Source organism: Oncorhynchus masou, chromosome 18, assembly GCF_036934945.1.
Source record: "Oncorhynchus masou masou isolate Uvic2021 chromosome 18, UVic_Omas_1.1, whole genome shotgun sequence".
Classification (NCBI taxonomy): Eukaryota; Metazoa; Chordata; class Actinopteri; order Salmoniformes; family Salmonidae; genus Oncorhynchus; species Oncorhynchus masou.
Window position 1 is genome coordinate 8,633,630 of NC_088229.1, and position 12,412 is coordinate 8,646,041.

Consider the following 12,412-nt stretch of genomic DNA (forward strand, 5'->3'; position numbering starts at 1 on the left):
ACCACCTGCTAACAATTACTGTGTTGTAGTACCACCTGTTAACAGTAAGTAACTGTGTTGTAGTACCACCTGCTAACAGTAAGTAACTGTGTTGTAGTACCACCTGCTAACAGTAAGTAACTGTGTTGTAGTACCACCTGTTAACAGTAAGTAACTGTGTTGTAGTACCACCTGCTAACAGTAAGTAACTGTGTTGTAGTACCACCTGCTAACAGTAACTGTGTTGTAGCACCACCTGCCCGACAGTAACTGTGTTGTAGTACCACCTGCTAACAGTAAGTAACTGTGTTGTAGTACCACCTGCTAACAGTAACTGTGTTGTAGGGCCACCTGCTAATAATCAGTAACTGTGTTGTAGTACCACCTGCTAATAGTAACTGTGTTGTAATACCACCTGCTAACAGTAACTGTGTTGTAGTACCACCCTTTAACAATAACTGTGTTGTAGTACCACCTGCTAACAGTAAGTAACTGTGTTGTAGTACCACCTGCTAACAGTAAGTAACTGTGTTGTAGTACCACCTGCTAACAGTAAGTAACTGTGTTGTAGCACCACCTGTTAATAGTAACTGTTTTGTAGTACCACCTGCTAACAGTAACTGTGTTGTAGGACCACCTGCTAGTAGTAACTGTGTTTTAGGACCACCTGCTAACAGTAAGTAACTGTGTTGTAGGGCCACCTGCTAATAATAAGTAACTGTGTTGTCGTACCTCCTGCTAACAGTAAGTAACTGTGTTGTACCACCACCTGCTGACAGTAACTGTGTTGTAGTACCACCTGCTAACAGTAAGTAACTGTGTTGTAGCACCACCTGCTGACAGTAACTGTGTTGTAGTACCACCTGCTAACAGTAAGTAACTGTGTTGTACCACCACCTGCTGACAGTAACTGTGTTGTAGTACCACCTGCTAACAGTAAGTAACTGTGTTGTAGCACCACCTGCTAATAGTAACTGTGTTGTAGTACCACCTGCTAACAGTAAGTAACTGTGTTGTACCACCACCTGCTGACAGTAACTGTGTTGTAGTACCACCTGCTAACAGTAAGTAACTGTGTTGTACCACCACCTGCTAACAGTAAGTAATTGTGTTGTAGCACCACCTGCTAACAGTAAGTGACTGTGTTGTAGTACCACCTGCTAACAGTAACTGTGTTGTAGTAACACCTGCTAACAGTAAGTAACTGTGTTGTAGTACCACCTGCTAACAGTAAGTAACTGTGTTGTAGTACCACCTGCTAATAGTAACTGTGTTGTAGTACCACCTGCTAACAGTAAGTAACTCTGTTGTAGTACCACCTGCTAACAGTAACTGTGTTGTAGTACCACCTGCTAACAGTAAGTAACTGCGTTGTCGGACCTCCTGCTAACAGTAAGTAACTGTGTTGTACCACCACCTGCTGACAGTAACTGTGCTGTAGTACCACCTGTTAACAGTAAGTAACTGTGCTGTAGTACCACCTGCTAACAGTAAGTAACTGTATTGTAGTACCACCTGCTAACAATTACTGTGTTGTAGTACCACCTGTTAACAGTAAGTAACTGTGTTGTAGTACCACCTGCTAACAGTAAGTAACTGTGTTGTAGTACCACCTGCTAACAGTAAGTAACTGTGTTGTAGTACCACCTGCTAACAGTAAGTAACTGTGTTGTAGTACCACCTGCTAACAGTAAGTAACTGTGTTGTAGTACCACCTGCTAACAGTAAGTAACTGTGTTGTAGTACCACCTGCTAACAGTAACTGTGTTGTAGCACCACCTGCCCGACAGTAACTGTGTTGTAGTACCACCTGCTAACAGTAACTGTGTTGTAGGGCCACCTGCTAATAATCAGTAACTGTGTTGTAGTACCACCTGCTAATAGTAACTGTGTTGTAATACCACCTGCTAACAGTAAGTAACTGTTTTGTAGTACCACCTGCTAACAGTAACTGTGTTGTAGTACCACCCTTTAACAATAACTGTGTTGTAGTACCACCTGCTAACAGTAAGTAACTGTGTTGTAGTACCACCTGCTAACAGTAAGTAACTGTGTTGTAGTACCACCTGCTAACAGTAAGTAACTGTGTTGTAGTACCACCTGCTAACAGTAAGTAACTGTGTTGTAGCACCACCTGTTAATAGTAACTGTTTTGTAGTACCACCTGCTAACAGTAACTGTGTTGTAGGACCACCTGCTAGTAGTAACTGTGTTTTAGGACCACCTGCTAACAGTAAGTAACTGTGTTGTAGGGCCACCTGCTAATAATAAGTAACTGTGTTGTCGCACCTCCTGCTAACAGTAAGTAACTGTGTTGTACCACCACCTGCTGACAGTAACTGTGTTGTAGTACCACCTGCTAACAGTAAGTAACTGTGTTGTAGCACCACCTGCTGACAGTAACTGTGTTGTAGTACCACCTGCTAACAGTAAGTAACTGTGTTGTACCACCACCTGCTGACAGTAACTGTGTTGTAGTACCACCTGCTAACAGTAAGTAACTGTGTTGTAGCACCACCTGCTAATAGTAACTGTGTTGTAGTACCACCTGCTAACAGTAAGTAACTGTGTTGTACCACCACCTGCTAACAGTAAGTAACTGTGTTGTAGTACCACCTGCTAACAGTAAGTAACTGTGTTGTAGTACCACCTGCTAACAGTAAGTAACTGTGTTGTAGCACCACCTGTTAATAGTAACTGTTTTGTAGTACCACCTGCTAACAGTAACTGTGTTGTAGGACCACCTGCTAGTAGTAACTGTGTTTTAGGACCACCTGCTAACAGTAAGTAACTGTGTTGTACCACCACCTGCTGACAGTAACTGTGTTGTAGTACCACCTGCTAACAGTAAGTAACTGTGTTGTACCACCACCTGCTAACAGTAAGTAATTGTGTTGTAGCACCACCTGCTAACAGTAAGTGACTGTGTTGTAGTACCACCTGCTAACAGTAACTGTGTTGTAGTACCACCTGCTAATAGTAACTGTGTTGTAATACCACCTGCTAACAGTAAGTAACTGTTTTGTAGTACCACCTGCTAACAGTAACTGTGTTGTAGTACCACCCTTTAACAATAACTGTGTTGTAGTACCACCTGCTAACAGTAAGTAACTGTGTTGTAGTACCACCTGCTAACAGTAAGTAACTGTGTTGTAGTACCACCTGCTAACAGTAAGTAACTGTGTTGTAGTACCACCTGCTAACAGTAAGTAACTGTGTTGTAGCACCACCTGTTAATAGTAACTGTTTTGTAGTACCACCTGCTAACAGTAACTGTGTTGTAGGACCACCTGCTAGTAGTAACTGTGTTTTAGGACCACCTGCTAACAGTAAGTAACTGTGTTGTAGGGCCACCTGCTAATAATAAGTAACTGTGTTGTCGTACCTCCTGCTAACAGTAAGTAACTGTGTTGTACCACCACCTGCTGACAGTAACTGTGTTGTAGTACCACCTGCTAACAGTAAGTAACTGTGTTGTAGCACCACCTGCTGACAGTAACTGTGTTGTAGTACCACCTGCTAACAGTAAGTAACTGTGTTGTACCACCACCTGCTGACAGTAACTGTGTTGTAGTACCACCTGCTAACAGTAAGTAACTGTGTTGTAGCACCACCTGCTAATAGTAACTGTGTTGTAGTACCACCTGCTAACAGTAAGTAACTGTGTTGTACCACCACCTGCTAACAGTAAGTAACTGTGTTGTAGTACCACCTGCTAACAGTAAGTAACTGTGTTGTAGTACCACCTGCTAACAGTAAGTAACTGTGTTGTAGCACCACCTGTTAATAGTAACTGTTTTGTAGTACCACCTGCTAACAGTAACTGTGTTGTAGGACCACCTGCTAGTAGTAACTGTGTTTTAGGACCACCTGCTAACAGTAAGTAACTGTGTTGTACCACCACCTGCTGACAGTAACTGTGTTGTACCACCACCTGCTAACAGTAAGTAATTGTGTTGTAGCACCACCTGTTAATAGTAACTGTTTTGTAGTACCACCTGCTAACAGTAACTGTGTTGTAGGACCACCTGCTAACAGTAACTGTGTTGTAGTAACACCTGCTAACAGTAAGTAACTGTGTTGTAGTACCACCTGCTAACAGTAAGTAACTGTGTTGTAGTACCACCTGCTAACAGTAAGTAACTGTGTTGTAGCACCACCTGTTAATAGTAACTGTTTTGTAGTACCACCTGCTAACAGTAAGTGACTGTGTTGTAGTACCACCTGCTAACAGTAACTGTGTTGTAGTAACACCTGCTAACAGTAAGTAACTGTGTTGTAGTACCACCTGCTAACAGTAAGTAACTGTGTTGTAGTACCACCTGCTAACAGTAAGTAACTGTGTTGTAGCACCACCTGTTAATAGTAACTGTTTTGTAGTACCACCTGCTAACAGTAACTGTGTTGTAGGACCACCTGCTAGTAGTAACTGTGTTTTAGGACCACCTGCTAACAGTAAGTAACTGTGTTGTACCACCACCTGCTGACAGTAACTGTGTTGTAGTACCACCTGCTAACAGTAAGTAATTGTGTTGTAGCACCACCTGCTAACAGTAAGTGACTGTGTTGTAGTACCACCTGCTAACAGTAACTGTGTTGTAGTAACACCTGCTAACAGTAAGTAACTGTGTTGTAGTACCACCTGCTAACAGTAAGTAACTGTGTTGTACTACCACCTGCTAATAGTAACTGTGTTGTAGTACCACCTGCTAACAGTAAGTAACTGTGTTGTAGTACCACCTGCTAACAGTAAGTAACTGTATTGTACTACCACCTGCTAACAGTAAGTAACTGTATTGTAGTACCACCTGCTAACAATAACTGTGTTGTAGCACCACCTGCTAACAGTAAGTAACTGTGTTGTAGTACCACCTGCTAACAGTAAGTAACTGTGTTGTAGTACCACCTGCTAACAGTAAGTAACTGTATTGTAGTACCACCTGCTAACAGTAAGTAACTGTATTGTAGTACCACCTGCTAACAGTAAGTAACTGTGTTGTACCACCACCTGCTAACAGTAAGTAACTGTATTGTAGTACCACCTGCTAACAGTAAGTAACTGTATTGTAGTACCACCTGCTAACAGTAACTGTGTTGTAGTACCACCTGCTAACAGTAACTGTATTGTAGTACCACCTGCTAACAGTAACTGTATTGTAGTACCACCTGCTAACAGTAACTGTGTTGTAGTACCACCTGCTAACAGTAAGTAACTGTGTTGTAGTACCACCTGCTAACAGTAAGTAACTGTATTGTAGTACCACCTGCTAACAATAACTGTGTTGTAGCACCACCTGCTAACAGTAAGTAACTGTGTTGTAGTACCACCTGCTAACAGTAAGTAACTGTGTTGTAGTACCACCTGCTAACAGTAACTGTATTGTAGTACCACCTGCTAACAGTAAGTAACTGTGTTGTAGTACCAACTGCTAACAGTAACTGTGTTGTAGTACCACCTGCTAACAGTAAGTAACTGTGTTGTAGTACCAACTGCTAACAGTAACTGTGTTGTAGTACCACCTGCTAACAGTAAGTAACTGTTGTAGTACCACCTGCTAACAGTAAGTAACTGTGTTGTAGTACCAACTGCTAACAGTAACTGTGTTGTAGTACCACCTGCTAACAGTAACTGTGTTGTAGTACCACCTGCTAACAGTAAGTAACTGTTGTAGTACCACCTGCTAACAGTAACTGTATTGTAGTACCACCTGCTAACAATAACTGTGTTGTTGTACTACCTGCTAACAGTAAGTAACTGTGTTGTAGTACCACCTGCTAACAATAACTGTGTTGTTGTACCACCTGCTAACAGTAACTGTGTTGTATTACCACCTGCTAACAATAACTGTGTTGTGGTACCACCTGCTAACAATAACTGTGTTGTAGTACTCTGTGGCTGAAAGGACATCCTATTATGTAATACTTAAGGTGCACATTATTTAGCCTGGCACAATGAAACCAATGTAATAGTCCCCAAAGTTCAAACCCCACCCATCTGACACTCCAGACAGGCTCCATCAAACTGTCCTCCCGTTGTAGCAGTATATTGTACTTGGAGATGACCACCACGGTAATATCACTCACTAGCGTCTGACAGTGTTTCCAGTCAAGTTTTAGATCAAAACAGATGTGACAACGGATTGCCCCAAGGCTGAGATGGTAAGTTCCGGATAAAGATACATCGCATATCAATAAGGCAGATGGATGGTTGCTGGCAACAAAATGGCTCCTGGTTGAAAACCCCAGACCATCACCTGCCGTTGTTCCCTTGTGCAAGGCGCTGCACTGTGACTGAACTTGTGCCGTGCTTACGTGTCTGTCTGGGAGGGATCTGAATGTCCGAAGATTCATTTCTGTTTCTCACAAAATGGATAACAAAATATCTATTCTGTTCTAGTGGATTTCTCTGTTCCCTATAGAGTATCGTCGCTTCTAGAGGATATACTGAATTCTGGAACATCCAAGACACTGTCAGACACCTCAGAATGTAAGTACTATCCATTCATACAATATGTTACTCTCTATATAATGGCATCTATACTATTACAAACTCAGTGCTGTTGAAATGATCAATCCACATTCTGTTCACCTCTTTACTTCTCATAACATTTTCCAAATATATTTTTGTGTTTGTATTTTGAAGCGATTTAATTTGCTTTTACGAGATGATTTGTTTAAATTTGACTCATCATATCTGGTCTGATATACATTGTTTTTTTTTGTATTGTTCATTCTCTTAATAAAAAGTGATTTTGGTGCAATTTGTTTGTGTTGTGAGAGTGATTTTCTCCAGGTGTCTGAATAGAAGCAAAAATGACCCTAACAAACCTCACCATCCATGTCATGTGTCTCTTTATTGCAATAGTAAACTGTTATGAATATGATTGGTTAAGCATGTTTTCTAGTATGTAAAATGTCAAGTCATCATCTTGTCTGACAAGAAATGATTGCAATCTGAATACAACATCAAATACATTTCTAGGTGTTATCAATATACATTTAAGAACTTAAGGGTTGCTTTTGTTCTTGTTTTCTTGAAAAACAATTGTTGGACAAAATACATTTTTCAGGATATTGCTTAAACCATGGTTTCTTTATAATACACCCCACTGGGTTCAGACAGTAAATAATATAATAAACACAACTACTTTTAAAGCATCAAAATGTCCTTCTTACACGTGATTTAACATTAACATTCAGTGGGCCCACAATCACTTCTTGGAAATCACACTGGAAGTGAACAAACAGTTAAGTCCCAAATGGCACTCCATTCCCTATATAGTAGCGCTACGTTTAACCAGAATCTATAAGGGCTCTGGTTAAAAGTGCATTATATAGAGAACAGTGTGGCATTTCGGACTTACAACACTGAGCTCTCTTGGCATCCATTTTAGGAGCGAACAGAGCTGCTGCATGTGCATCACGGTTGGTTAATGGAAGAATGTGTTAAAACAATACAAAGAGCTGTGCATGCAGGACGCTGATGAGCTTTGTGAGAGTGAGCTGAGGGGGAAAGAGATTTGGTACTGGTTAATGATGCAGTGTTCTTTCAGTTGAAGCTTTTTAGCGCCACTAGAGGGCGGTAGAAAACAAAAGTGAAATGTTCCATCACTTAATTTTGAACCAAACTGGTCAGTGCTCCTCAAACTTTTTTTGTACCAAGGACCGGAGACTGGTCAGCAGTATCTCACGAACCGGCACATGTCCACGGGTTGAAAAATACTGAACTATGTACATACAGTATACAGTACTTAGGAACATTTAGTGAATAATGGGAAATCATTATGGTAACTGTCAAACAATTTGATCTAATATTGTGCTAGTATTAAACATGTTGAGCTAATATTACTTGTTTTGAGCTAGTATTAAACATGTTAAGATAGTGTTACTAGTATTCAACATGTTTAGCTAGTTTTAAACATGCTGAGCTAGTATTACTAGTATTAAACATGTTGAGCTAATATTACTTGTTTTGAGCTAGTATTGAACATGTTGAACTAGTATTACTGGTATTCAACATGTTGAGCTAGTATTACTAGTATTAAACATGTTGAGCTAGTTTTAAACATGCTGAGCTAGTATTGCTAGTATTCAACATGTTGAGCTAGTATTACTAGTATTAAACATGTTGAGCTAGTTTTAAACATGCTGAGCTAGTATTGCTAGTATTCAACATGTTGAGCTAGTATTACTAGTATTAAACATGTTGAGCTAGTTTTAAACATGCTGAGCTAGTATTGCTAGTATTCAACATGTTGAGCTAGTATTACTAGTATTAAACATGTTGAGCTAGTTTTAAACATGTTGAGCTAGTATTGCTAGTATTCAACACGTTGAGCTAGTTTTAAACATGCTGAGCTAATATTACTGGTATTAAACATGCTGCGCTAGTATTACTGGTATTCAACACGTTGAGCTAGTATTAAACATGCTGAGCTAGTATTAAACAGGTTGAGCTAGTATTCAACATGTTGAGCTAGTATTAAACAGGTTGAGCTAGTATTAAACAGGTTGAGCTAATATTGAGCTAGCTAGTACTGCATTACTACGTTTGAACCTAGTGTTTCTGAGAGAGTTTGAGGTGTAGATTATGGATGTGTCTTTGGCTCACAGTATAGAGAAGGGTTAGTAAACATACCATTATTTATAATAAAGGCAAATAGTGGTGATAAACAGTGAACCAGTAGACTGACAAAACATTGAAAAAAATGACAACATAAACAAACAAAAAAACACCCGATAGACTAGACTCCCATATATAATGGCATTATACATTGATTGCATTGTCATTCTGTCTGCCTGGAGTTGTGACACTGAAGTAGCCTACAACAGCATTTCATTTCCTCATTTTACCAGTTCTGCTACAGTACATTGGGGTAGTAACATCTACAGAATATATATTATCTGGGCTATAATAAGTCAATAATAGCCTGAGTGCCAATCTGTTTGTCCTCTATTGCCAACACCTTATCGCTCCATTATTGTCAATACAGCACAAGCAGACTGGCACGCAGGCTAAGCAAATAAAGTGTCTGTAAAGGCACTTGGTCAGTAGTTTACACAGTAAAGCAGCACCAACCCAATGTACCCTGCCCACCGAGTACATACGAAGTAAAGCCTGGTATTTTCAGCCAATTTCATTTACCTACATGTATGTAGCTTGGTCCTTGCCAACGTCTATGGTGTGGTTGGCACGCCAAACAGGCAAGACGGCACAAACCGATCTGGGGCCAGGCTAACCTAAATTAGGGTCTGTGTACAAAATCATCTCCCCTCAGTTGTATACCGTACATACTAAAATCCCACGGGGCAAAAACAACATTTCAATCCAGTATGTGTTATTTCATCGTTTTGATGTCTTCACTATTATTCTACAATGTAGAAAATAGTAAAAAAATAAAGAAAACCCTTGAATGAGTAGGTATGTCCAAACTTTGGACTGGTACAGTATACCATACGGTATATACACTGAGTGGACAAAACATTAGGAACACCTTCCTAATATTGAGTTGTACCCCCTTTTGCCCTCAGAACAGCCTCAATTCGTCGGGACATGAACTCTACAAGGTGTTGTAAGCGTTCCACAGGGATGCTGGCCCATGTTGACGCCAATGCTTCCCACAGTGTGAAGTTGGCTGGATGTCCTTTTGGTGGTGGACCATTCTGGATACCAGTGGAGGCTGCTGAGGGGAGGACGGCTCATAATGATGTCTGGAACGGAGCAAATGGAACGGCATCAAACCATGCGTTTGATGTATTTGATACCATTCCACTGATTCCACTCCAGCCATTACCACCAACCAGTCCTCCCCAATTAAGGTGCCACCAACCTCCTGTGCTTGACAGACATGGGACAGCGTTGAGCGTGAAAAACCCAGCAGCGTTGTAGTTCTTGACATAAACCGGTGCGCCTGGCACCTACTACCATACCCCGTTCAAAGGCACTTCAATATTTTATCTTGCCCATTTACCCTCTGAATGGCACACACACAATCCATGACTCAAGGCTTAAAAATCCTTCCTTAACATGTCTCCTCCCCTTCACCTACACTGATTAAAATGGATTTAACAAGTGAGGGATCATAGCTTTCACCTGGATTCACTTGGTCAGTCTATGTCATGAAAAGAGCAAGTGTTGATCATGTTTTGTACTCTCAGTGTAATCTACAGTATATGGTATATAATCTATATGGTATGTAACCTATACCATAAACAAACAATCTCAAAATGCAAAATGTTTCCGTGTACAGGTATAAATATAGAGGTATACCAAGACATTTGTTGAATAGGACTGCGTGCTATATTCCCTATTCAGTGCACTACTTTTGACTGGAGCCCTATGGAAGCCCTATGGAAGCTGTATGGAAGCCCTATGGAAGCTGTATGGGAGATGTATGGGAGCCCTATGGGAACTGTATGGGAGCTGTATGGGAGCCCTATGGAAGCTGTATGGGCGCCTCATGGGAGTCCTATGGGAGCTGTATGGGAGCCCTATGGGAGCTGTATGGGAGCCCTATGGGAGCTGTATGGGAGCCCTATGGAAGCTGTATGGAAGCTGTATGGGAGCTGTATGGTAGACCTATGGAAGCTGTATGGGAGCTGTATGGGAGACCTATGGAAGCTGTATGGGAGCCCTATGGGAGCTGTATGGGAGCCCTATGAAAGCTGTATGGGAGCCCTATGGAAGCTGTATGGGAGCCCTATGGAAGCTGTATGGGAGCCCTATGGAAGCTGTATGGGAGCCCTATGGAAGCTGTATGGGAGCCCTGTGGAAGCTGCTTGGAAGCCCTGTGGAAGCTGCATGAAAGCTCTATGGGAGCCCTTTGGGAGCCCTATGGAAGCTGTATGGGAGCCCTATGGGAGCTCTATGGGAACCCTATGGGAGCTGTATGGGAGCCCTATGGGAGCCCTATGGGAACCCTATGGAAGCTGTATGGGAGCCCTGCTCAAAAGCAGTAAACTATATAGGGAATATGGTACCAATTGGGACGCATCCCAAGACTCCTCCATGGTGTACTTCATATTCATGGTGTACTTCATATTCATGGTGTACTTCATATTCATGGTGTACTGTATGACACACAGAGGTGTATGGTTTCTGATTCATATGGATGTGATTGTAGAGACTACAGTGACTGTTTTGTGTCAGGTTGTTGCCTTGTTCAATTCCTCCTCATACCGAAGGAAAAGTGTTCCAGCCACATTAGTCGACACTACAATGAGATTTGTGTCGCAGGCGTCAGGCGATTCCATGAGAACATGAGTGATAACATATATGGCCGAGCAGAATAAGTGTAAATTTGGTTTATTTTCAAAGTTACAAAACAGGATGATCTGTTTTCTGTCTCTCTTTATGGACTGAATGTCAACCAATCCACAACCATTATTAGACTATTCATATAGCTGTGGTCATCATCTCCTCAGTCCGTCAGTCAGCTAGCCAGTCAGCCATTCAGTCAGTCTGTTAGCCAGCCATCCAGCCAGCCATCCAGCCAGTCAGCCATCCAGCCAGTCAGTCAGTTGGGTATTCCTTGGCTTTCTCCAAAGGGGCACGGTCATTTCAGCCCATCCAAAAGCTGGGTAACTTAGGTCCAACTGGCACAGTCGGCACATGGAGGTCCAACTGGCACAGTCGGCACATGGAGGTCCATGCTTGTTTTATTAAGGAGAGTGAGAGAAAGGGTGGAAGCAGCCAACTCTGCCCTTCTTCCCTCTTACACAGTTCTGTGTGGCTCAGTTAATAAGAGCAATGGCTCTAGCACAGGTCGCGGGTTCGATTGCAGCTAGGATCCCAAATACTAAAAATGTCTGTACTCACTGTACTATAAGTCACTTTGGATAATCGTCAAGCGTCTAGCATTTATTAAGAGCAGGAAGCCAACCCTGCCCTCCCTCCATCTAGATAGCCTTGATTCCAGGCTTGATGAAGTAGAGTTGGGGAGTCCGATAATGTTCCAGCTAGATCAAAATGTTCTAAGGACCGTAGTGATTGTTAAGGCATGGTGATTGCCCTATGGTTATTTTTGCATACAATATTCTCAGAACATTCCAAGGAACCAAATGTGAAAGCTGTGGTGAAACCACCATCTAGACAACGCCGTTGTTGTTCTTCAGGACAGGGAGCTCTGGTTCGGGGCAGAAGCAACCGTTGGTCTTCCAGCTGGTGTCTGCGCTCCGCGCCTCGCGTCTCTTCCTCCTGCTCTGCCACCTCCTCGCCACGGGCTCCAGGAAGAGAGATAAAGAGGACAGCAGGTAACACCCCCCCGCCAGGTAGAAGGAGCAGTCGTAGGTCTGGGTGTAGTCATACAGGAAACCTAGAGGATGGAAGACAAAGGGAAGCCAAAAAGGGGAGACAGTCAAGTCATTCAATGCTTAGAGAGAGAAACGGACATCTCCCCCCCTGAAACGGACATCTCCCCCCCTGAAAACCCAA

General features: G+C 42.1%; 1 protein-coding gene across 1 annotated transcript in view; it reads right to left on the minus strand.

Moving 5' to 3' along the window:
• Window positions 1-7,051: 7,051 nt before the first annotated feature.
• The window catches only part of slc16a4 (solute carrier family 16 member 4), an 85,419-nt gene continuing 80,058 nt past the window's right edge, over window positions 7,052-12,412 (minus strand). Inside the window, exon 10 of the mRNA XM_064922087.1 lies at window positions 7,052-12,293. Coding sequence (XP_064778159.1) covers window positions 12,067-12,293 — 227 coding nt within the window. The 3' untranslated portion in view covers window positions 7,052-12,066. The remainder of the gene's footprint in view (window positions 12,294-12,412) is intronic.